Source organism: Lissotriton vulgaris, chromosome 11 (assembly GCF_964263255.1).
Source record: "Lissotriton vulgaris chromosome 11, aLisVul1.2, whole genome shotgun sequence".
Lineage (NCBI taxonomy): Eukaryota > Metazoa > Chordata > Amphibia > Caudata > Salamandridae > Lissotriton > Lissotriton vulgaris.
The window spans coordinates 109,445,708-109,473,233 of NC_141699.1; the positions used below are offsets into that span (position 1 = coordinate 109,445,708).

The 27,526-nt window shown below is 43.9% G+C and overlaps 1 protein-coding gene across 2 annotated transcripts in view; it reads left to right on the forward strand.

Annotated features, from left to right (window-relative positions):
- PRR14L (proline rich 14 like) overlaps window positions 1-25,239 on the forward strand; it is a 492,002-nt gene extending 466,763 nt beyond the window's left edge. For both annotated transcript variants that reach the window (XM_086942815.1, XM_086942816.1), the window contains one exon: window positions 22,818-25,239. In XM_086942815.1, the coding sequence (XP_086798941.1) occupies window positions 22,818-23,094 (277 nt within the window). In that variant the 3' untranslated portion in view covers window positions 23,095-25,239. The remainder of the gene's footprint in view (window positions 1-22,817) is intronic.
- Window positions 25,240-27,526: the final 2,287 nt, after the last annotated feature.

A 27,526-nucleotide genomic window follows, 5' to 3' on the forward strand; every position in this document is an offset into this window, starting at 1 on the left:
TTTTACTTAATTTTAGGGCAATGAGTACTTCAGAGATGTCAAATTCTATTAAAAGGGGGTAAACGACAGCTGGGTGAATTATGTCTTCGCATCCTGAATGTGTTTGTTTCTTGAATATTTTTGAGAAATGAGAAACCCAAACTCCTTCTTCTATGGCCACTTCTATTTTTGGAAGGTTATCGTCAGCTAAAAAGGGGGATTTTACTACTCTCCAGAAAGCCTCACTGTTTTTTTTTAGGGCACTTTTGTGTAGTTCGTCCCACAAGGCCTGTTTTAGTGCAGCCTTTCTCTGGTTTCGCACAGACAGGTATTCTTTTCTAAGTCTGGCAATTAGCTGTGGATCTCTATCTTCATTGTTCAGGGCCACTTTTAGCTTAGAGTGTGCCGAAGTACAGCTATGGTTAAACCAACCTCTCTTATTTGATGTTTCTACTTTTGATTTAGTTGTTAGGAGGCCCTTGATGGCGGTTAGAATTTTAGAAAAGTTGCTTAGGACTTCCTCCTCTGTCGTAGTTAGCTCAAGACATTTTATGATGTGAGGGTAGGCTGATTTAATCAGCTCTTCGGTAATTTGCCCAGGATTTATCTTCCCCCATTTTAAAGTGTAACCATTTAGCTGAGCCAGATGTAATTTGTTCTGGTTCAAAGCTTTAGCAATCGTTGAAGCAAGAGATTGTTGATGGAATAAGTTGAGTTCTATCCTGATGGCCGAATGGTCACTTAGTGTGTTTGATAGAACCTCAAAATGCTTAGTCCTATTTGACAGGCTGTCTGATAGAAGGATATAGTCAACAGTAGACTGATATCCCCTCCCTACATATGTTGGTTCTAGCTATTTAGTTTTAGAGTTCAGGTTATTAACTATTAAGAGGCCCAAGTCTGACAATAGATCGTTCATAGCTGTGCCCGCTTTGGTATGGCAAAAATGGGTAAGGGGGATATCCGACTCATTGACCATCCCACCACCGTTTTTACTGGGGTTTGAACAGGGGTGTAGATTGAAATCCCCCCCACCATAAAAAAAAGACGGCACCTTTCCCTCCTTTCGCCTGTCTAAAATTAGAGAGTTTTTCATTGAGGTTTGATATCATCCTCAAGAATTCTCCTTCCTCCAAGTTGTTATAGAAGTTAATAAGCTGGACAGGCTCATTGTTAGGTAAGGAAAGGGAGAGAAGCTGGAAATGTACGTCCAGTTCAAGAGTGGTTATGTTTAGTTGCTGAATAGTGTTCGCTATATAGATGGTTAATCCCCCCTTGGCTCTGCCCATGCTCCCTACCAATGCTGGGGAAAAAAACGTCCTAAAACCCAAGAGATGGAGTTCCGTTGGTGACCATGTCTCCTGGAGACATACAATTTGGTGTCTGTCTAGGAAGCTCATGGCGGTCCCATCCTCGATCTTGGGACGGAGGCCGGCAATATTCCAAGAGACAACACTCAAAGTTTGGGAGTCCCTATTGAGAGCTTGAATTGTTTGTGAACCGGGGTTATTCTCTAGTTCCTTTTTTTTGGGACTAGGGTGGTCTTCAGCCTGTGGTGGTCAATCAACTAACTCGAGGCCACTATATCTGTTCATCATTGGGATATCACTCCAGCCCTCCCAGGACAATGGCTCTCTATAGGGGTCCCTTTGGTATGATCCTCCCCACTCATCCCTTTCTCTACCCCGAAGTCGAGGGCCCACTGTGTGCCAGGATCCATCGTAATGATAACCATTACGCTGTCTCGGGGGGTAGAAAAAGTAAAGGCGCTTTGTTCCTATGCCGCCAGTTAAACTCGGGTGTTCCCATGAACAAATGTGGTCGACCAATCTAGGATCTTCGAAGGTAATAAGGACACAATCACCCTGTATTTTTTTTTACCATGCCCTACCCAAGGGGCTCTTACCATCAGAATCTTGGTTGAGCAATAGGGCGGGGGTGGGCGGTTCGCACTAAGCCAGTTTTGGACCTTGTTTTTTAGCGACCAGTTTGCTTCATTAGTTTGATCCACCAGTTCTGGTACGCCAGTCATTACAACTATGAAAGGACTGCCCTCTGGTGGGAGATTAACAGAGAATCTTCCATCAGAGGGTCCTCTGTCCCACCCTCTATTCGATTGTGTAGCGGGTGTTTTTGGACCCATATTATTAGATTCCGGGTTAGTGTTGGTAATGGTGTTCGGGGTTTTACTTACAGGATTATCTGTTATCTTACTTTTGGTCACTATGGGTTGAGCTGGTTGGCTACTGGGGCGATAGATTGTTTATTTTGGACAGTGGAAGTAGAGGAAGGCTGCTTGCCTCCCCCAGTCTTTTGTACCCCCGAGTTTGGCTTAGCTTTAACAGAGGTTGTCAGTTCAGCTAATACTTTTTCTATTTGTGCCAGTCTAGCTTCTAATGGTGTGAGTAGTTGCTTGAGTAGGTCGCCAGTTTTTATTAATAATTGGGTATTAGAGTTAGGATTATCATCTGCCTCCTTTCCTAATGATAGATCAGTTACAATTTCCACGCGGATGGGGGCCGGGGTGTCATGTGGTGTTCGGTGAACCATCACCGTGTGAGCTTCCTGGTCTCCTCTCGATGGGGTACGAGATCGGGACTCTCCTATCTTTTTAGGAGCCTTATTTGATTTTTTAGATTTTTGATTGATTGGGGCTGTAGGTTTTTTTTCCTTATTGCTCCCTCTCTCCTCCCTCTTGTCTGTCTTATTTCTTCTGGGGTAGTTTGGATCACTAGATCTGGGGTCTTTTCTAAGCCCAAAGTTAGTTGTGAATCAGAGAGCTGTGAGACCGATAGATCGACCATGGTTGGTAGGCTATGCCTTTGGCCACCGCCTTCACTCGGTCCAAGGTCCCTAAGTTGATCCGGCGTTCTTGCATCCGCCAGATGTCCCATAGAGGACCTTTTTGCATTAGCTAGATCTTGGGACACTCTGAGGGAGATACTCTGATCTATGAAAGAGTTGGCCCTAGTGATGAAGTTATCTAGGGGACCTATGATGTGCCCATCCTTGGCGGCAGTTTTGCTTCTGCTTCCTCATGTAGACATGGTAGACATTAAGGTAGAGCCTCAGTTGGAAAGAAGGCAGTGCACGAGTGAAAATACAGAAGCCCCCACGATTGATGTAGGACAGAAAGGAAGAATACCTAAAGTTTTAAGGGAGATCTGGATAATGGTGCTTTTTAGGGGGGGGCCCAGCCCGGTCTATAACGGTCTCTAACGGGCACAAACGGGCCCGCCCTTGGCCCGGGCTTCGCCCGCGCGCGTCCCGCGTGCACGTAAGGGCCTTGTTTTAAATAGTCAATGGGCGGGCTCGGGAGGAGGCCCCAGCTGCGGCTGATGATGTTGTTGCAAGGCCCGCTGGACCTCGCAGTCCCCAGTCCCTGGTCTCCTCCTCCTAGGGTTGCAGCGCACTCCGATACAGGGACAGAATCTCCAACGGCAGTCTCAGCCTACGAGCGGCACCCGCAAAGCGGAGGCCGCGAGGCGTGATGAAGGGTCAGTGGGCGGGCTCAGGAAGAGGCCCCAGCTGCGGCCGATGATGTTGCAAGGCCCGCTGGACCTCGCAGTCCCGAGTCCCTGGTCTCCACCTCCTTGGGTTGCAGTGCACTCAGGTACAGGGACAGAATCTTCAACGGCAGTCTCAGCCTACGAGCGGCTCCCGCAAAGCGGGGGCCGCGAGGCGTGATGAAGGGTCAGTGGGCGGGCTCGGGAAGAGGCCTCAGCTGCGGCCGATGTTGTTGCAAGGCCCGCTGGACCTCGCAGTCCCGAGTCCCTGGTCTCCTCCTCCTAGGGTTGCAGAGCACTCCTTTACAGGGACAGAATCTCCAACGGCAGTCTCAGCCTACTAGCGGCTACCGCGAAGCGTGATGAAGGGTCAGTGGGCGGGCTCGGGAAGAGACCCCAGCTCCGGCCGATGGTGTTGTTGCAAAGCCCGCTGGACCTCGCAGTCCCGAGTCCCTTGTCTCCTCCTCCTAGGGTTGCAGCGCACTCCAGTACAGGGACAGAATCTCCAACGGCAGTCTCAGCCTACGAGCGGCAGAAGAGGTGAATGATGGGAGTAAATGGCTGCTTGTGCTGGTGTTTGGGGCTGGATTTGCTTACTTGGCTTTTGTTCAATTGCCCACCCAGAATGACATGAGTAGGTGCTTCCAGTTAAAAAAAAAACACACTTCAGCACCCATTATTGTGAATTGTCTTCCTGGATCGTGAATTGTCTTCCTGCATGTGTTTTTTTGGCAAATGGGATGTTGATTAGCCCTCTGTGCAGCAAGGTTTACCATTCTTCTTTGAGCAGACCGGATTCCACCCTTCAACTGTATGTGATGAAGTGTAGTTGCTCTGTTTTGCTTTTGCTACAGCCTTGCCAGTTGACTCATATTGTCACCTAGCCTCCATATAATTGCCTATTGCTATGATTAAATTTCTGGAGTCATGTAATTTTTCTGTAAAGTAGCACAGGCTTCCTTCATGGCAGCAATTTGGTAAGAATTCTGTCCTATGGTGTTTGCTACAGAGGTGGCGGTGGAACCGGTTGTACGTCTTCCTTGTATGATGGGCTCTACTTTGTCTGCCCCTTCATGTGGCTGTCTCAAACCCTCATCTTCCTCCTTATCGTCCCTCTCAGTCATGCACGCACCTATCACACTTTAGTAAAAGGATGCTCACAAAGTGGTTGGGTAATAAACTGCTGCAGTTGTACTTGTCTCAGAAGGAGTTTGTGTAGTGGTCATAGTTCCGAAGGGAGGCTGGCTTAGTGTTATTGTGCCAGCGATTGAGGGTACAGACGGAGTGACTGTTAGTTGGCATTGTCTGTGCTGCTGTTGTAATAGTATCACTGGCTCGTTTGCCGGACTTTGCTTTTGGGAGCTTTTGCCAGACTTTGCTTTTGGGAGCTTTAAAGAGGCTCGTGGTTGTGCGAATCTAGTAGTGGGCTGTTCAGAGTCATTCTACAATGGGTTTTCTTCAACGAAGAGTGTAGTAAAAATTGTAATAGTTCAACGACGGCAATGTTCAAACATACCTCCATTGTCTATATTTAGGGCCTGATTATCATCGTGCCTTTTTGTTTGGTATGTGTAAACCTCTGGGTCAAAATATGATGTTGCCCAGTATCCCTGCATCAAAAACTGGTTATAGTGTTTTTTTTGTCTCTGGAATGTTTGAATACCTGCATGAAACTGGATATACCGGGTCCTTTACGTGCGCATTTTCCCCGTTTTGGACTTGAAAAAAATGCTTAACGTTTATGCTTGTTTTAAAGATGTGTAAAGTGTCAGGGGCAGATGCGGATTGAGTTATGAGTTGCTGGGGGTGGCATGAGTGCAGGGCAGGCTTGTGCTTCTCCTGTGTAAGTATTGGCTGCTCCCTCCAGACTGCTGCAGGGGTCAGGCATGGTCCAGTCTGTAATACTGCCCACAATCCCTGCCTATAGTACTTCAAATTATCGGGTCCAGCGTTTGGCAACAAGAAAATTCTGGGTCTGAGGAGGCTTGTACTACAAAGTGCCCCAACACTTATTCATGGCCTTTCCCTTTGTCTCCACATATTCCAGTTCTTGCATAATTACATCTTATTCTAAATACTTTTAAAGGCATGCAAACATCAGTCTTGTCTTTTCAACGTGCCATGTAGGCATTTGTATTTTGTAATAATGCATATGATATTTGTTGAATGACACACACCTGGTTCCGCTACACCGCTATCTCCAGCTCCTTCTGCAGTTCCCTAAATGCTGGTTCTTTTTATTATACTCTAGTCTACACCTCTTCCTCCCAGGAAGTTAATTAGTGTTCTGAGCCCTTAACCCCACCAGTAGCTTGGCTGGACAGACAGCGCTTGAATAGCAGTCCACAAACTTGATGCGTGAGGTCCCGGAAGTGTTTTTTGCACTCTTCCACAGTCCTGGGCTGTGCGGACACAGCATTTACATTACTGTGAATTTGTACCTATAATTTGGATCTTATTTTGGCATGTGTCTTTGACACCAAGTAATCCATTAGCACTGTCTTCTCTTTGTACCACCTCCTCTGCAAGCATTTTTAATTCTGTCTGACAGAATTTATATTTCCTGATCCACTAAGGAGCCATGCTTGAAAGAAAAATTGGCACAATAGATGGATGGCCCTTTTGGTTTGATGAATTAGAATAGATTATACATCCACAAAATGGTTGCCACATAGAGAAAGGAATGAACATTGTTCTCAGGAACAAAGAGAAGATTGTTTTACACCAACTAATGTCTCTTCTTTACACTGGCAATGAGTTTGAAAACAGGAAGTGACACACTTCCCGTTTTTATGACCTTTCTTTTTGATGCAGTGTTGCTGTGCATGAAGGGTTTTACTTAGATTTTTCTGGCCGCTAAAATCAAATTTGGTAAAATCGCACCCGGTAAAACAGATTCTGCAGGACATGTAAAATTATTGTAATTGAGTGATTATGCTGCCTTCTAATGGTAAGTGTGAATGTGATTTTACCACATAGCATCAGAAGTAAGTGTATTAATCATATAATTTTGGTAATATCAAATGGTCTTGGCTTACGCTGGACCTATAAAAACACATGAAAACCTATGGCTCAAAGTGGCTGACCCAAAGCCCCCATCTGTCTACTAGTTTGTTAAGTAATTGATAACAGGAAGTCATTAAACAGCTAAAGCTGCATGTAGCCATCCCTTCCAATTATGTAGTCTTATGACAATGGGCAAACATGATTTTGCAGCATTTTGTGGTATAATTACAGTGTTTTGACATTGCCTGATAGATAAAGGCATGGCCCGTTTGTGGAACAAAGTGTATAACGACACAGCAATTTTTTCAGACACTAGATATTGTGTTTTTTTTCCATGAAACTAAAACAGAATTTTTGATGTACAAATATAAATATTAATCCTCTCGCACTTCTTTTTGATCACGTGGCAGAGAAGATCAAATGATAGAATAAAGAGGTTGCTTAAACAATCGTTTTTGTTGAAGTACAGAAACTATAGAGTTAGCTTGGTTATGTCAAACTACATTCTCGATAAAAGGTAGTAGGGGATCCTGCCTTGCACAAACTTAGTTTAAGGCAATGCTGGTATTTTTGACTGGTGAAGAGGGTCGGAGAGAGAATAATCTGGCAAACAGCAGTACTTGGACTCTCAGCCTTGCCATTCGACAAGTTCACCACTGCCTGTACTAGACACATTGTGCAATCAGGGATATTCTAACAAACCCTCTCTTTTTAGAATGAGAGCAAGAGACATTTGGAAAATCATTTTGTGAATGAAGAGATAAGGAATTATAGAGATAGGCAACAAGAAAGGCAGAGATACCATTGTTATTGGCCCCCTATCTTGAGGACGAAATCCTGCAAGGATCAGACTGAAGCTTGGAAAAAACGGATGGTAAAGATTCCACGAGGTGTTGCATCTGATAATTTATATGTTCGAGGCATGTGTGCTGTAGATGCACGTGGTTTACATACTCCTGCCATCTTGTGTTGGGTCCGGGTGTTTGCAATTTGTTTTTCTTCAAAGAAATCTTTTCTAGTCACAAGATAGGGTGACTCCTCCTTTCGGTGATAGTCGCATGGCATAGACTCAATTGTTAATTATTTTCTTTCTGCCATCAGGGTCAGACGTGGTTTGCTGTGCTCCGGTTCGAGACCGTTCACAACCCACTGTACCAGTGTAGTTTTTGTTTCAAACGCCTTTCCCATCCTCAGCGTGTCAAAAATCTACAAAATCTCTTGGTTGGATTGAGAGAACTCCAACCGCGGCCTTTGGGCCTAGCCCGTTTTTTCGCTTCTACTCAAACAAACTCCATTGAGTAATCTGCTGATGGAATGGACTCCTTTCCAATTTTGCCCATCGGTGCCACTCCACATATCCATGCACCGATCTTTGCAAAGTCTGTAACCTGTGCCGGTCTCCGGCGCACAAGGAAGAGTACTGTAACGCCTGTCGCTCATTTCGATTGGAAAAAACCACTTCAAGACTGGGCTCTATGGAAAAAAATGCAGCAAAAAAATATCGAAGACACCCCAGATATCTTCGGAGAAGCTGTTGACCAAAAAGAGATGGAAGTGTCCGCAGCAGAACGAGAGGCCTTCTTCATCCAAGACTCCAACTCCGAGTTAGAACTTGAGTCCCATGATGTTCCAGCCGGTCAAGGTGCCATGAGTCCCAAAGCCCCTTTGCCAACAAAACCCAATTCCATTAAACATAAGGCATAAGGCTTCTGGGCCACCACTGCCATCCGCCCATGGTACGATTCAGAAAAGGGGGTGGTGATGAACAGAGTGTCTGAATTAAGCAGACCACTCTTACCCAGTCCAAAGATCAGGGTTTGATCCATCACCGTTTTTTAGCTCACTGCACCATCCCAGCTCAGAACCTGGCTACGTGCAAATTAGTCTGTTCCTGTCCCAGTGCATGATGGGAACAGGGCAAACCAAACTACCAAGCCAATTCTTATACTGGGAAGGAAACAAGCTTCCGGGGACCGGTTTCTGGCATTTCAGCCGTCGTCGGCCCGGCTTGCTTGAATCCTGATGGTGCAGTGAGCAAGGGACTCATGTCTGAGTATACCCTGCCACACCTATTGTGGCCAAAAACGATTCAGAAAAGGGGGTGGTGATGAACAGAGTGTCTGAATTAAGCAGACCACTCTTACCCAGTCCAAAATCAGGGCTTGATCCATCACCGCCCATGGTAGGCACCGAGACTCTGCTTCGAACGCCCCACCCTCAGGCTCTTAGCTTATGTCAAGCCTTCCAACCCAGGCTCGAGGCATGTGGAAAATATTTTTAAAGATCCAGTAAGGGCATGTTTTATAGCACCTGGAGTGGATACAAAATATAACCCCCCCCCCCCCCCCCCCCCACCCACCACCATCTTCTGATCTATCGCCCTAAGTTGGCAGGGTATGCCCAGACGTAGGTCCCTTGCTCACTTTGCCACTGGATTCAAGCTAGCCTTGCTGATGACGGCTCATTAGCCTGAAACCGGTCCCAGGATGCTTGTTTTCCGGTCCAGGGAAGACATGGCTTTGCAGTTCCGGCTGGACTGTTCCCATGAGGCACAGGGTCAGACTGATTTGCATATGACCATGTCTGAACTGGGGTGGCAGAGTGAGTTAAAGACTGATGGTGGATTAAGCCCAGATCAATTGACTGGGGATGAGTGCTTACAATGTTCAACACTCCGTCCATCATCCCCTTTGGTTTCAATTTTTATTAAGGGCCAACTTCCATTAGATTCTTTAGTCATATCCAATGCTAGTAAAAGAGCAAATTCACAATTTTAGGTGATGCAGCACCTCCAGAGAATGAGTCCAAGCTAATAGATGGCTCGGGCAAAGGGGTGGCTGTACAATCGGCCAACCATTGGCGTATAGCCAACACACAAGGTCTTTTGGCTAGGTACGATGGGGCCCAGACAAAATGGAAGACTTACTCCAATATCTCAAAGAGGAGCATAAGAAAAGAGAACTATAAATAATACAGGAGGAAAAACTAATGTCCAATTCCTCTATTAGGTGTGCGTTATATGCTGCTGATCCTGCAACCAGAGCAGTTAACACTAGTATTCTCCTCAGAACACATGCATGGTTAAGAATCTCTGGATTTAAACCAGAGGTAAAACAGACAATACTTAATGCCCCATATGATAAGGAACATCTTTTTTACTTGAAGTGGATGAATCACTTGAAAAAATGAAAAGGACACCGGTGGAAAAATCTATGGGAGCGCTACAGTCACCATCTAACAGAGGCTCCTTTTGCTGCCCTTTTTTTATAAGCGAGGCTCAAAAAGTATCTCCACAGATTCCAACACATCTTCCAATAACCACAGAATCAATCCTCCACCTCTAGAGGATTTTCCAAAGGTCGTTACAGAGGAAACAATTTTAGAGGTACGCCAACATGTACCTCTCCATCTCCCAACAAGCAGTGACTTAATAATAATTCCCCCCCCCCCCCCCCCAACCATCATCATACAACTGTCGGAGGAAGACTGCATCAATTTCTTCCCATTTAGCAATCAATAACATCAGACAAATGGGTGTTGAACATTATCCAAAATGGTTATTGCCTGGAGCTCACCAGCAATCCTCCACCTCACATTCACAAACTCTCTCTAGAGCACCAACTGCTCAAACAAGAAGTACAAGCTCTTCTAACAAAAGGAGCTTGAGAACCAGTTCCAATACACCACGAAGGATCGGGGGTTTATTCACTTTACTTCCTAATCCCCAAAAAGGGGGGTTCCCTACGACCAATATTAGATCTCAAACCTGTAAACTTTTTCATACTGTCAGAACACTTCCATAAGATCACACTTCAACAGGGGCTTCCTCTCTTACAGTTAGGCGACATTTTCAGCACTAGACTTAAGGGGCACGTATATTCTCATCCCTATTCACCCAGCACATCACAAATACCTCAGATTTGTGGTACAGGAAAAACTATCAATTCAAATTACTCCCATACAGAGTAACTACTGCACCTAGAATATTCACCATATGTCTAGCAGGAGTAGTTGTAGCAGCAGCTCATCTAAGAAGACTACAAATTCATGTCTTCCAATATCTAGACGATTGGCTCATCAAAGCCAGCACACATCTCAAGTGTTTACAACTCACTCAAATTACGATAAATCTTTTTCATCAATTGAGATTCACAGTCAATGTGCTAAAATTCCATTTCCAACCTGCACATCGGCAACCATATCTAAGAGCTATGCTAAACACTCATAACCGGTTAAGCTTATCCCAATGCATACAGAATTCACCATTTCAGACACTGATGCTACTGTTTCAAAGCAATCAGTATCTAACAGTAAGTGCAATGTTTAGTGATGATGGCACCTTGCATTACCGCCCTTTATCAACCCTGTTCCACAGATCATGCTCACAGCGGACACTTCCCTTACAAGGTGGGGTGCCCATCTACAACATCTAACAGGGTCAATGGGACACCAATCACAAGAGTCTCCACATCAACTACCTAGAGCTTCTAGCTGTTCACCTAGCGCTAATAGGATTTCTACCTCACCTGATAGGGAAAGGTGCCCTAGTCTGGACGAACAATATGACAGCTATGTACAAAAACCAGGGGGGGCACACACACTATAGCTATTATGCCTCTCTCCGACCATTTGACGTTAGGCAATACATCACATATCCAACTGCTGGCAGAACACCTTCCTGGGACAGGCAAAAAATGTGCTTACCACCATAGCAGGTGTGACAACAAGTCCACGAGTGGGAACTCCAACCCCAAGTCCTCCTCTCATACTTCCAAAAATGGGGATTTCCACAAATAGATAGATCTCTTTGCAACAGCTCAGAACTCAAAATGCCCAAACTATGCCTCCAGGTTCCCATACCCTCTATCCAAAGGTAATGCCCTATGGATTAACTGGTCAGGGATATTTGCTTGTTATTTTCTGCCTCTCCCTCTTCTTCCATTTCTGGTCGGAAGCTCAGGCAAATATCTCTCACCTTCAATTTGATATCTCACATGGGCTCGTCAACTGTGGTTCACCACACTACTGGAGCTTTCAGTAGTTTCACACCAGAAGCTTCACCTCATCTCAAACCTTCTTACTCAGAACCATGGAGAAATCAATCAAAACCCCAAGTAGCTCAACCTTGCGATTTGGCTCCTGAAGTCATAGAATTTGGATGCCTAAATCTACCAGCAAGATTGTGTGACAATTCGTAAAGAAGCAAGAAAACCTACCACTACAGCATGCTTTTCAGCAAAGTGGAAAATGTTTGTTATTTATTCCAATAATCAAGCAGTTGAACCACTAGATGCTTCTATACTACAAATTATTTGTTATTTATTACATCTACAATATGCAGGCCTTGAATACGCATCCATACGCCTACACCTTGAAGCAGTGGCTGCATATCTGTGAAACAGACAACACTTGTCTCTGTTTAAAGTACCAGTAATTAAAGCCTTTATGGGAGGACTTAAGAGTTATCCCACCAAACATTCCACCTGCACCTGCATGGAATCTTAATATTGTTCTAACAAGACTTATGTGTCCCCCTTTGAACGATTTCACAATTGTCCACTACAATCTGTTTCTGGGAAAGGGGCTTTTTTGATGCTATCACTTCACTAAGACGTGTCTGTGAGCTTCAGGCATTAACCTTAGAAGAACCATTTTTCCAGCTGCATCGAGATGGTGGTTCTTCGTACTAATCCAAAGTTCCTTTCAAAAGTAGTCTCAGCTTTTCATATTAACCAATCAGTTGAATTACCTGTTTTCTTCCTCAACCTGATTCTGTATCAGAAAGAGCTTTACATACATTAGATGTCAAAAGAGCATTATTGTATTTTATTGACGGAACCTTCCACAAAACCAAAACAACTTTTTGTTGCTTTTGCTCCCCCTCATAAAGGGAAACCTTTCTCTAAATCTGGTATCTTTAGATAGATTGTTAAATGTATTCAAACAGGTTATATCAAAACCAAAAGAATGTTGTCTATACCTCCTAGAGCACATTCTACTCGTAAAATAGGAGCATCCCTGGCCTTTTTAGGTAACATTTCTATAGCTGACATTTGTAAAGCCGCCACATGGTCTACGCCATACACATTTACTAAACACTATTGTGCGGCTGTATTAGCATGACAACAAGCTAATGTAGGACAGGCAGTCCTAAGAACACTTTTTTTCCAAACTGCAACGCTCACAGGTTAGCATCGCTTTCAGTGCATGTGTATTTACAGCACACATGCATAGAACGGACATCTGTGGTTGTTGCAGTTATTTTTATGCATAATATGTACAGATGGACATCTCTATACTACACTCATTCACTCCATTCTCACACTCTTACGTGAAAACAGTCTGACAATGGAGTCGATGCCCATGCGCACTATCACCGAAAGAAGAAGTCACCCTGCCTCGTGCCTGGAAAAGACTTCTTTGAGAAAAACAACTTGCAAGCATCTGGACCCAACACTAGGATGGCAGGAGTATGCAAACCATGTGAATCTACATCCCTACATGCAAAGAACATATGCTTAAAGGGTAAGTAGCAGAATCCATATTAATGCAACTCACATCCGGGGCCTCAAAATATCTGGGTGCCCTATCAGGAATACCTGGCAAAATGGTCTCCCAAAAATTATAACCTGGATCAGACGTTTGACAGAGTGTAACTATAGACTCTGGTGTCCATTATCATCCTTCTGGAATGGAGTCATTGGAAATTACCTGGCTGTCTCGGGAGCAGACTGTATACGTTTGATGTCACCCAATGCTGTGCTACTGAAACCGTGCAAGCCATCCAGTGTTAACATATTTTGAATTGTCTTTTTTTCAATTTCTTTTGTGACTAATTTATTGTCTTTACAATTTCTTATTATAATTTTTGCTCATTACTGAATAACTAAAACATAAAAGAGGGAACTAGAACCAGTCGTCACACAAACCTTACATCCATAAAAAGTCTTCAAAATGAGGAAAGAGTTTACAAATTTAAATGAAGCAATACCTTTTCCCGAATATTATTTTGTCATCCTCTCCCCTAAGGGGAATAAGGAACCAAAGGGTCAGCTACCACCATCCTCATGCTAGTGTTAGCTCACCCTCACCCCTTTGTGGTCGTGGAATTAGGCTGCATCACAGTTGCAGTTTTTGCTTTGTACGATGGCGTGCCTGTTGGATCAGTTTCACTTCATTGGTTTAATGGAGACCTTAAAATGGCTTTGAGTAGATATGCAGCTCCATGTATTTTAAGACTTTCTAGTGCATTTTTTTATCATATTCATTTAGTTGATATATAGCCAAGATAATAAAAAGAAAGGAAAGTACTCCTCTACATAAGCTTTGTGTTATGAGTGGATACCTTTACTTCTCTATTGAAAGGTTGTTTGATTCCCACATATATGAACAGATATTTAATCTTTATTAATGTAATAAAAGTGCCCATATTGGAGAACTGATGGAACAGGTAAGCAAATTATTTTTGCTTCTCATAGCAATGTCCAGTCCAGTAAAATCAGCAGACACCATCTCTTGGTTAGTAATCAACAGGTAGGGAGGAGGAATTATGGTCCATTCAGTTCCCCAATTCAATATATCACATAACCAAGTGATAGAATGGACACTTATAACTACGTAACCGTAGGTTAAATTGAATCACCCTCATAAACGCTATGTTGATTGTGCGGTGTATATCGTTTTTTCGCCCCACATACGCATTACGGCATTATCATTGGGTGTCCAGATTTGTGCTGTATGCCAGCCTCAAACCTGAGGCAACCTCTGGTATGAGTAGTAGTGTCCAGAGATAGGAGGGCACCCCCAAAAAGGAACGAAGGGTAATTGAAAGGCTGTGTCTAAAAAGCAAGACTTCACCAGAAACGATTTTTAATTTAAAAATGGTGAGGTTTTGTTATTAAAAGATGGTGGGTATAAACATAGATCGAGTTACTAGATCTCTTTATATCACTTGTTGACAAAGTCGACATGTTTCTGCTCCATTTTGCCCAGCCGGGTCTACGGAGCATTCGTCAGGACAGGCAAAACGAACAACAAATCAGTTACTTACACAATTTGTGAAGTACTCAGTAGCGTTAGTCTTAAACACTCTGTTTCTAGTTTGGATAAGTTTCCTGAAATAGAAGAAACGGAGAAAACAGCCATGCAGATAAGGGGGTACAAGTACAGCACTATGTACAAATCTCAAATTGAGAAATTTCGAAAAAACATGCCAATATTGGGCACTACATTCATTAGAGCAGTCCCAGTAGAGACCGCCATGGCTGAATCTACACTTTGAGGCGAAATGAGTCCGTAGCAATGATGTAACGATGCATATAAGTTAGATGGAATCTCATGATCTAACTAAGTTGTATAGTACGACCTTATGTTGGGCCCATTAATAAACAGTGTGCTATTTGGAAAAGTATTGTGGCAGCATAGTAAAAGCAAATCTCGGATCCACCAATTAACGATAGGCGCAGTGATTATGTTGCGCCAGCTGTGGCGGTTCACAGCACTTTTCACTACCATTTAGACGTACTCATTCGTAAGTGGTCGTCGGTCTAAAGTTACACAAAGGTTATATATGGCAAAGATCTTATCTGTATCCCTACACGCATGGCGTGGTGGCGACTGATTACGATCTAGCGTGTGTGTGGCGACAAAAGAAAACTTGAAGTTTACCTTTTGTACTGAAACTACGAACTTCAGCAGGGAGCGTTAGGACTCTCTGGTCCTGAGCTGGAACAAAGAGGGGAAGGAAAATTAAGTTGGCATTCGTCTTACCGCTCGTCAATAGGGCTGAGAGAGTATTCTGCTGCCGCCATTCTCACCCGCAGAAAGGAAAGTCTCCGTGTCTTGTGCTGGCTCTGCCTCTGGACATCGGAGACTGGTTTCCTCTTCCTTTTCTATTGTGGCGATAGAAAGGGGACTGTGCGTGTTTTCAAAGCGAAGCAAACTTTATTCAGTGCTCGATATTCAGAGGCTGTATCTATCAGTGCCATTAGTATTTGTTAAGCCATAATGTAGGAGTATGTTATGTTATGTTAATAACTTTTATTAGGCGCACAGCTGCCCCAGCAAAGGGGCGTCCTGGCGCCTGATCAAGTACCACAACACAACAGATCGATGCTGGAAAAGAGAGGGAATCAGTCAGCAGTAGGGAACAAATAAGTTTTTATGGCACGTCTGAAAAGAGTCAGGCTGTTCAGGGCACGAATATGGACAGGGAGAGAGTTCCACAATCCTGCCGCTAGAACTCGAAAGGAACGACCTCCCATCCTACTCAGTCTGAACCTGGTCTTAACCGCCAGATGAAGAGATTCCGATCTGAGAGCCCGCGTAGGAACATAGGGGGAAACGAGATTAGCAAGGGCTGGAGGAGAGGAAAGTTTCAAAATCTTGAATGTCAGACAAAGAGCCTTAAATTGAATTCTTTGTCTGACCGGCAGCAAGTGAAGAGAGGTCAAGACTGCAGAGACAGAACACCGTCTAGGAAGGCCAACGATGGCACGCGCCGCGGCATTCTGCACCCTTTGCAGCCTAGTAGCCTCCGGCTGATTCGCTCCGAGCAGCAGCGCACTCCCATAGTCCAGCCGGGAAAGAATGGAGGCTTGGACCACCAGTTGCCGAGTAGGGGGGGTCGAAGAATTTGAGGACTGGTCTCAGTCCTCGCAGAATGCCATAACCGGTAGCTGCAATCTTCTTTGTGTGGCTGGTAAACGAGAGTGTAGGATCCAGCCAAACACCCAAGTTCTTAACTTCGGCAGCTGGGATGGGAGTCATCCCCAATTCTGGGGGCCACCACTGGTCTCCCCAGAGTTCCGCCTGCTTCCCTAGGATCAGGACCTCGGTTTTTTTGGCATTTAACTGCAAGCAGTTAGTGCGCATCCAGTTTGCCACGGCTATGAGTCCTGCGCGGAATCTGGGAGCGTTCACCTCGGGGTCCCCACTGAGTGTCACCGCCAGCTGCGTGTCGTCGGCATACGATGTCATGGTTAAGCCACATTGTCTGACGACTGCAGCCAGCGATTTCACATATAAGTTGAACAGAGTGGGGCACAACGCAGAACCCTGAGGCACTCCCGGCCCCAATGGATGGAAGGAGGACTGACCAGGTGGAATAGCCACTTTAAAAAACCGGTCCGAAAGGAAAGAGCGAAACCATTGGAGAGCCGTCCCTTCAATTCCCACTTCCTCCAAACGCCGGATCAAAATGTCATGAGACACCGTGTCAAACGCGGCGCTCAAATCTAACAAGATGAGCGCCGCTGTCTGCCCCGCATCCAGCACCGTACGCAAGTGCTCAGTCATAAAGAGCAGAGCAGTTTCGGTGCTGTGTTGTGCACGAAAACCATTCTGGCTCTCGTCTAGAATATTATTTCGAGAGAGGTGGGCAGACAAGATGGAGTTCACGTGTGCCTCACTGACCTTGGCGGTCCAGGGCAGGAGGGAGATGGGACAATAGTTTTCTGGTAGCAGGGGATCCAGATTAGGCTTCTTTAAAATGGGGCTGACCACTGCCTGCTTCCAGGAAGAAGGGACCACGCCCGCAGTGAGTGATAGATTGATCAAATCCAATATAGGCTCACGACAAAGGGGCGAGAGAAGTTTAAATAGCTCTGGCTTCAGCGGATCTAATGGAGAGCCAGATTTAATTTTGAGGCTCAGAGTGTCAAAAACCTCGTCAGACATAACAGGCAGGGAGGACAGAGTTTCATGGACCGTAGCCGTCACACCAGTAGGCTCAGCCCCGGGCACAGATGGCATAAATCCTCGGTAGATTGCCTGCACATTCTCCACGAAAAAGGATGCCAAACTTTCACAGTGAGATTCCGTGCAGATTTCTAACAAGGTGGCCCGTTTCCCCACAAGGTCTTTGATAACCTTAAAGATTAATTTAGATGGGTTAGGGCTGCTCAGAAACTCAGAAGCATAGTATGCGGCCCGGGTTTGGCAGATTGCCCTATGATAGATCTTAAGCTGGGCAAAATACAGAGATTTCAAAGTGGGATCAAAGGATTTCCTCCAAGCCCTCTCAGCTTGCCGGCACGTTCTCTTGAGCTCGGCAAGAGTATCATTATACCGTGGGCTGTGAGTTTTAGCGTGGCATTTCGACCAGCGCATTGGTATAAGAGAATCAAGGGCGGCTAGGACCCAATTACAAAACTGCTCATATCCTTGTTCCACATTCAGCAGATTGCCCAGGGGCTGCGCCTCCAAGATCTTAAAAAACTCCTCTAGTTTGAGCTTACGCCAATTTCTTTTAAGGATCAGTCTGTCCACAGGTTTAAATTGTGGATCATCTAAAGGACAGGAAACTTTAACCAACAGATGATCAGTCCAACCTACCACCATCGGGTCAGATACCCTAGCCCGATCCAGTGTGGTAAAGAAGGGGTCAAGGATGTGACCTCCTATGTGGGTGGGGGAGGTAACTAGTTGGTTCAATTGCATGGCTTCAAGGTCCGCTAACAAGGAACTAATAGGTGAAGATGACGTCTGATCAAGATGTATATTGAGGTCACCTACGATGTTAAAATTAGCACATCTAGGAGCTAAAGAGCTGACCATGTCAGCAAGAGCGGCCTTGAAGACAGTGTCATTCCCTGGCGGGCGGTAGATAAGCATACCGCTAAGAGTGAACTGATGACTGAAGGTGACCTTAAAAGAAGCGCTCTCGCACATCGGTAGATCAAGAGCTTTCCAATCAACCGGAAAGCAAGATTTTAGTAGAGTAGTAGAAGTAGAGTAGATGGTGTCACTCCAATAAAGTGTTTCCACTACTAGGTTAAACTAGTGGTAAAATATTTTGGTGAAATGATTCAGGGGAAAAAAGATAACCCCTCTCATGATCTAACGCATTTTGCACTCAGAGGTATACGGCAATTGTCTGGGTAAGGCCATATATCTGAAAATGGTTAGGAAGTAGAATTTTATTCTTCAAGGCTCGTGGTTTGGTCCCAAGTCAAGAGGCTGGTAGCTATCAGGTTACGAGTTCCCTACCAGGTTTCCCAATACAACTGTTTGTGTGTGAAATCCACAGTAAACACAATCCTCTTATCTGTAACTTTGTGTATCCTACGTAAATTGGTGCCACGGTATATTATCATTCAATCCTGTCAGATGTGTCTATAACTTGTTCACCCATCTCTGTTCTTTTTCGAACAGTACTTTTTCAACATTGGTGGTTTTGTCATTGAGCATTTCTATAACAGTTCATTTTAAGTCTTCAACTTTGTGGCCAACTTCAATGAAATGGGAACACAGTTTGGTGGTATTTTTCTTTAATTTGATGTTACTTTTGTGTTCTCCAATTCTCGTTTTTATTTTTCTGCTGGTCATCCCTATATACTTTTTTTCAAAGGGGCACCAAATAATGTAAACTACATGGGTAGAATTACAATTTGTGTGCCGTCGTATCGAGTTTAGGGAGTCTGTAAGTTGTAGAGATTTTGTCTTTGTTTTTAGTTTGCATACTAAACAGGTGCCACATGGATAATGGCCAGTCACAGGGATCATTTCTGTGTTTCTTGTTTGAGTGGGTTTCTTATATTCCACTGGTCGTGTATGCACAAGTAGATTCTTGAGATTATGTGTCCGTTTGTTTGCAGATCTGGGTTTGGGCCAGTTGAGTTTCCCTGTTGAGAGGATTCGACAGTTTTTGTTAATTAGTTTCTGTATCTCATATGTCACTGGACAGTATGTAGTAACACACGTCACAAGGTCTGGAATTGGTTCTTTTGCATTTGTTTGCAGGAGGCACTCTCTTGGCTGATATTTCGCTCTTTTACGACACTTGGATATCGTTGTTGGTGTGTAGTCCCTGTCCCTCAATTTTAGACTCAATTCTTGAGCTTGTAGCCTATAGTCACTTTCTTTGCTACAATTTCTTTTCAGCCTCAGGAATTGGCTGTATGGTAAATTGTCCCGTAATGGTTTTGGGTGAAAGCTTTTACATGACAAGAGGCTATTTTTCGCAGTAGGCTTAGTATATGTTTTTATTTCTATCTTTCCTCCTTCAATGAAGATTGTCAAATCAAGGTAGTCCAGATTGGTGTTATTAGATGTAGATGTGAATTTTAGCCATTTGTCTCTTCCATTGAGCCAGTCGATAAATGTGTTAAGATCCTTGTCGATTTGCCAGATTAGAAGGATGTCATCTATTTATCGTTTGCAGTATAATATACTGGAAACTAAAGGATTGGTGTCATTGAGTACAAAACGACTCTTGAACTCGCTTACATAGAGACCTGCTACCGAAGGGGCAAATGCACTGCCCATGGAAGTTCCATGGCATTGCAAAAACAAATTCCCATCATATTCAAAAAAGTTTTCCTTAAGGGCTAGTCGGCAGCATTCAAGCACAAAATGTCTAGGGGTTCGGTGGGTCCAGTCCTCCATAAATAGATAGTACATCTTCAAGCATTTGTAAGGTTTCCTTTTGTGGGAGACTAGTGTAGAGTGACTCCACATCTAAACCCACGAGTAGCATGGTGTCTGGGTCAAAACTCTTTCCAGGCAATTGGGTCAGAAGATCATGGGTATCTTTCAAATAGGTAGGAGTTTTTTGCACCAAAGGTTTAAGAAATTCGTCGGCGAATTTGGACAATGGTTCCAATACTGAACCGATACCCGAGGCTATCGGGCGTCCTGGTGGTGGGGACCTGTTCCTATGGGTCTTGGGGAGGGAGTAAAAGAACGGTATCTTAGGTTCTCTAGTTGTTAAGTATTCCGCTTCTCTATTAGAGATCCATGCGTTCATCTCTGCTTCATGTATCATTATGGTAATGATGTTTTGCCGTCTCGGCGTGGGGTCTATCTCAATCTTTTTGTAGAATTTAGTGTCTGACAAGAGGGCAAGGCTCAGTTGGTCGTATCCCTCCTTCTTCAGGATCACTGTGCCCTCCCCTTGTCTGCAGGCTTTATGATTATCTTGTTGTTGTGTTGTAACTCCTCTAATGCTAGTCGTTCCTTCTTGCTTAGATTCTGGAAAGGTTGTTTGTTCTTGTTGCTCAAAGTGTCTACTCCTTTTAGGAGTGCCTGCTCAAAAGTTTGGATCTCGATTGGAATCATGCTGTTCGGGGGATTGAAAGTGGACTTTTTTCTTAATTTTGTATCGCCTTCATTTCGTGAAGGTTCTGTATCTGCAAAATAAGCTTTCAATCTCAAAGATCTACAGAATTCTGCCAACTCACACTTCAACTTGAAGGTGTCTAGGGGGGGTCGGAACGAATCCTAAACCTTTAAGTACTCTGGTTTGGTCTTCAGACAGGTTCATGTCCGTTAGGTTCACTATGAGTGACTGCTTTTGCTCGTGCTGGGTTTGTCTGAGGACATGCTCCGTGTCATTATGTTCCGCTGCTGGTCTTGCCAGGTCAGATTTTTTCGCCGTCCCCGTGGTTGATATTGGGCTCTTACTAAAAAAATGTGGCTGTTGATGTAAGTTCTCTGTACTTGGCATATGTTGGTTCATCATCTGGGGCAATGGGTGCATTCCCTGATTGTAAGTGTTTAAGACTAACTCTACTGAGTACTTCACAAATTGTGTAAGTAACTGATTTGTTGTTCGTTTCGTCTGTCCTGACGAATGCTCCGTAGACCCGGCTGGGCAAAATGGAGCAGAAACATGTCGACTTTGTCAACAAGTGATATAAAGAGATCTAGTAACTCGATCTATGTTTATACCCACCATCTTTTAATAACAAAACCTCACCATTTTTAAATTTTAAAATCGTGTCTGGTGAAGTCTTGCTTTTTAGACCCAGCCTTTCAATTACCCTTCGTTCCTTGGGGGTGCCCTCCTATCTCTGGACACTATTACTCATACCGGAGGTTGCCTCAGGTTTGAGGCTGGCATACAGCACAAATTTGGACACCCAATGATAATGCCGTAACGCGTATATGGGGCAGGAAAACGATATACACCGCATAATCAACATAGCGTTTATGAGGGTGATTCAATTTAACCTACGGTTACGTAGTTACAAGTGTCCATTCCCTCACTTGGTTATGTGATACCATCTCTTGGTTGCCTGCCCTGCGTAGTGAATGGCATGCATGCAATAGCAAGATGATCTGCACAGTGTTGGTCCCGTGTATACAATTGGAAATTGGATAGGGAAATCAGCGCTTAGCCTGCCTTTACCAACATCATTTCTCTCTATCCCAGACAATATCTTTGTTTGAATTTTTTGTAACATCTTTTTGCCAATAATGCTCTTTTCTCCCCAAAGATTTAGGAAAGAATTACTAACTGCTCCTCTGTTTTTAATCACTAGCTATCCCACCTCCATCACCAGCTCTTTGCCTGTTTTCCTTCCCCATTTCATTTACAGCCCACCCCGGCCATATTTCCTTCACAACCCACCCCAGCCATTTCTCAAACCCATAAGCCCCTTTTCATTGGCTTCTGTTAATACACCAATATGTAACTGTCAATTACCATTGTGACCATTTACCATTTCCATGACATCCAGAAGAGCCAACCCGCTTTCTTATTCAATCATTCAAACCCCATCAGCGCCTTTTACCTGACCCAATTGACTCTTCCTTGGCCTTCCAGTTCTTACTCTTTGATCTCCAAAACTGAAAATACTGAGCTCTGCGCCCCTAGTTTTATTTAACTGGCCATGATAGAGTGCCCATTTCCCACTCGGGCATGCTTACATATATTGCTGCACCATGCCCTTTCAAAGTATCTTTAGTGATGTGCAAATCAGTCCACAATCTAACCCTTTCTTACTTTATCATCCGCTTCCATGCAGCCCCTGTTGCCAGTTCTGAATTTGTTCCTGTGTTTTCCTGTGCTCAGCACCAGCAGTTATTCGAAGCACCAGCACCTACTAATGAGAATCCACCACATGGTGATGCTGTGTGTGTAATTTTTAAGCAAAGTTAAATCATGGAGTATTTAATTGTTTACTTAATATTAAAAAAATAACACTTTTAAATCTGAAGATTAAAGTGGCTGTGTGTTGCAGCAATTGCAGTGGACCTATGCGAAATGCCATGGAGCCCTGGCTTAGTTGTTTGCAAACTAAGCACTGCCTGTTGCACTTTCCTGCTTTTACACCCAACACCAACTTCTCACTTACCAAACTCTGCAGTTGCCTCTCCCATGTGCCTCGCCTCCCTTCCTCTGATTTGACTCTTTTGCCCTCTCCTGTAATCCTCTTCTCTGCACAACCCATTGAGGCAGTTTTAGCACAATAAAAGCTTTTACACACAACCATCATAATGTGTTGTGTTTTGTATAGCTTGTTAAGAATTTTTAAAATGTCATGGACTTAAAAATAGTGAAACTGTGTAACTGTACTTAACCATGTGTCCATGTTTTTTCAGGTGTCTTGAGACAATCTTCGAGGAGCCAAAGGAGAAGAATGGATCTCTAGTAGCGGTCAGCCAGCAGAAGCGAAAGCGGGTTTTGGAGTTTCAGGATTTCACTGTACCCAGGAAAAGAAAAGCCAAGGGGAAGATGAAAGCAGTGGGTGGCTCCACTCGTGGCCGAAGGGGCACCCTGGATGGCAGTGAGTTGGATGCCCTTCTCATTCAGAAGCTGATGGACCTGGAGATCTTTTTGGCTGAGGAGGATGCTCGTGAGGCATTGTGTGGGCACTGAGAGGGGAAAAGAGCCTGTGATTCCTGACTAAGTTGCAACATTGATGGCTTTCGAAGACACATTCCCTCATTTGGCAGGTGCATAGTAGAGCAACCAACCTTCTATACTTCTAATTAAAAGGTGACCAGTTGATGCCTGGGCCTCTCTTTAACAAGTAATCTGATGAGTAAGAGGATTTAAGGACGAAGCTTACTTTTATCTTTCTCCACACCCTTCTTACTCCAGGGCTCATCTGGACTAATCACTAACTGGACTAATCCCATATTATTTGAAGACAGGCATGGGGCCCTGATTTATGGTGTCACAGAGTCTGCCTTAGTTGGCGAGCGGGGATTTTTTTCCATGTCCTCTTTCTTGCCAACTCAACATTGTGTTCTGCCTGCCTAACCCAGTGGTACTGTGATGACTTTTAACGGCTCCTGCCTAACAAGATGACCGCCCTGGTGTTCATTTTAGTAACCTTAGCCCAGTGGTGCTGGGGTTACAAACACACACACACACCAAGGAGCCTTTGATGATCCCCACTGGAAAACAAATTGCACTTGTATATTTTGTAGTTTGCTGTTTATAGGAAACTTAATCTTACAGAAACACAATATTAATAATATTTTTTTTTATTTTGCATTAAAATCAAGGGCCATTTTAAAATATGTGTGTGCTCGCCGATAAGTGTGCGCTCGCTGTTGAGAGAATTATTGAGGGCAGGGGATGTGATTACCTTCTCAGGTGTGCTACAGGACAGGTGAATGTCCATCTTCCTTCCATTCTTTTGTTGTGAATTTTGTTCTGTTCTACTCCTTACGTGTACTTGGAAGGTTTTGTCCATGTGGCTAGACTATACGTATTCACACATCGCTATTCTTGCAGATGAGAGACCCTGCCCTCTATATAATGATCATGTGCTTGTTGTATGTTTTAGAGTTCAGTTGGTTGCTGAAGTGTTCTTTACTTAAATGATTCTAATTTGCTTTGCTAAATTTATGATTATAGGTCTGAAATATTTGGTGGGATTTATTTAGAAAGGTGCCTGCTGGACAGACCCTTTCCTTCCAAATGAACTGTGTTGCATCCTGGGATAGTTCTCATGCAAATAGAAGGTCAGTGTAACACAAGGTCCCACTGATACCATTCCTCTCATTGGGCCCCTCAGCTGTGCTTAGGGGATCCTTTCTAGAACATTACCTGTGCGATAAAGCGAGACTGATTTACTACTGGGTGGGTGAATCCATTTATTCCAAGAATAATCTTGTTGCCCAACTTCCAGTACTGCTTCCATAATTCTTCTACATGTTTACAACTGCTGACTGTATGTGAATAAACATTAGGAGCATAAACGTTTATTCCTTGAAGGAACAAGATGGAGGCCCAAGGTCTGAAGGAGCACTGTGATGCATCTTAAGGAATCTTGTAGCAGTTGTTCAGTGCCTTCTCCAGGCTTTTTTTAGAGAACTGTCACATAAGGTATGGGATCCATTTCGACTGATCAGCCTAGCAACAGCAGGTGGTTGTCCTTGCTCCTAACAGGAGCAGGGTTCTCCTGCATGAAATGTACATCTCTGAAAGATAAACCTGTTGTCCTTTCTCCTTTTATAGAATCCTCTTTAAGGGGGGGCTGACTTTTTCTGTACCTTCCAGCCAACTCAATATATTTTATAAGCCTGCCTCTTTGAACTGAGAAAGGCATACTCCTGATTATATAAGCTTAGTGCACATGATGTATGTATCCAAAGTACTGCTGTCATCTCAGTGGCTGCCATTAAGGCCCTCTGAACACCCATTGACAGATTTCTTTGATTTATTCAGACTTGGAGCAGGGAACGCTGGTACCTGCATGTGCTATTGGCTGCTCCCTTACTAATTAAACTGAAGGGCTGTACCACAATTCTAAAAGCTACCATAAAGCATATTCGGCCTATCCCTTCCCCACCCAGTAAAGAAGGAACAGGAAGGGCGTTCCTGAACGCTCTTTGCCTGGATGGGTCCACCTTATCGCACCAACTACTTTAGAAACCATTTTTTAGGACTTTGTGATGTGCCCCTAAACATGCAGCTGCCCATATTTTTACTGCTTGAGTGCATCTAATATTCCATTGTACTTGTGTTTTGTTTAATTTATATAAATAAAGAAAAAATATTTTTTTTGCATTTCTGTTTATTCGTGTACTTGCAACGACTTTAAGTGTGAAATGTTTGACAACCAATTGGTTCGCTGCTCTGGACTCCATTTGCTCCTCGGATCATACTCAGGATGTAGATGTGTTCACAGTTGGTTTAAAAAGAAATGGAACATAATAGGACCGAGCAGGGGTTGGGAGTAGAAAAAGAGACTGAAGAAGATAATTGATTGTGATGAAATAATTTGGCCTATCGAAAGCTTGAGAAGTTGAGCGAGATGCAGAGAGGAGTCTGTGAAGAGACTGAGAGACTGAACACACATAAGAGCTGAGGAGCATATTGAGACCATTGCGAAGTGCCAAGTGAAGAAAATTAACTGGCAATTGAGAGGACCATCTAATGAATTGAGAAGAGATAGCAAAATGTAAAGGGGGGAGAACCATGGATAGATTTAAGGACAATGGGAGGAAAACTTAATAGAATGGACAGCACTAGGAATGTTAAAGATAAATTGAGCAGGAAAATATTTTTTGTGGTGGTGGCAAGTAAACAGCAGTTCCAAGAAGTCGAGTGTTCCAGCAATCGAGCAGGTGAGAAAAAGGTATGGGATGCCTTTGGTAGACTAAACAGCAAGTCAATGTGCTGAAGATTAAACGGTTAGAAGTAACAGGATACAGGGAGGAAAATAAAGAAACACGATTTTCAAGGAAAGTACAGTAATACATGAATGATGAGATAACATGGAAATAAAAAGATTGTTAGTTTGAAAGAAGGATGATTTCAAGATTGTACTGGGGGTAAATGTGGAAATGCATAAATAAAAGAGAAAATGGGAGAAGACTGAAAATGTTTTGAGAGGTTACACGAGAGGCACCATTAACCATCCCTTTGGGAAGATCAACAAAGCACCAGGTAGAGGGAGAGTACAGATTAAGCCAAGGCACAGATAAGTATTGTTAAAACTATCTTGATGCAACCAATTATGCACAGATACTTATTAATCCAATGCATGCACTTCAAATTACAGTTGACATAGTAAACATATGTTAACACACTATGGGCAACTGTGCCAATCTACATTTGTCCATTTTCTGTCATTCTCCCTTTTTGTTATCCAGTTGCCTTAAATCCGAAAGACCTCGGGATCCGTTCCACAATGTTATCTGATAGACATCTAGCTGCATAGTCCCTACCTCGGAGAGGTGTGGCTCACTGGTTAGAGGCGGCAGACCCGAGTGCAGAGAACGGCCCGGGACCAGGGTTCGATTCCCGACGCGGCAGGGTCTTGGACCAGGATCAGCGGACTGATAATTCTCGCATCGGTGCCTACTCCGACCAGGGAGCACACTCGGCAACTCTGGGCATTAGCTTGCCTCATCTCCACAACGGCCCCACACAAACGCCGGGGATGCCTGGTTTCACCTTGGAGACCCCCAGGAGGGACTATCTCACAGGGAAAGCCAGGACGGGTTCCCCAGCGGTCTATAGCGCTACGAGGCCTCCGGGTAGCAGTGCGCTTTACAAGACACAACAATTTACAATTTACCTGTGAATTTCCCCAGCGTCAGACTGGATCAGGAAGATTTCTCTTGAGCGGTACCCCTGTGCGCCGATAGGTGGCGTCAGTCGACGCCACGTGACATCTTTCAAAGAACAACGGGGAGTTTGCTCTACATCAGCTAGGCTGAGCATTTAAACATAATAAACAAAAGATATGCCAGAACTGAGATATTGATTTGACCTGAAGGTTTTGTACATAAGTTAGAAAAACAGATTCCAACTCACGCTGTTGCTAGTTAATAGCAATTTATTCAATTATTTTCAAAGGAGAATTTTTTAAACAATTTAGTACATTTTAAACAACACTACACCATATATATACAGTACTCATTCACCTAGTCATCCATATCACAAGCATACAAAATCAGGCATACATATATACATAGAATTTCAGAATGATCACGGAGGAGAAATAACAACACAAAAATTTAGAAAAGGGAAAAACAAAGACAACAAAGGCTGCTCATACAATATTCATCTGTGATATACCATAAATCTGTACATATATACAAAAATTAGAGATTAATCATAAACCACTTAGATAATGTTACACATTGTATATACACATGTTCAGGGTATCGGAATTCACAGTTGTTTGAATTATCAGTTTAGGGGGAGCAGCACTCTGCAAGGGGCCTACGCGTTTCGAGTCCTATACAATGAAGGGACTCTCATCAGGGCCGGGGAGGTTATCTAGAAAAAGAAAAATGGAATCTCTTCAATGTCAAGACCACTATTGGAAGATTGTAAGCAAAGA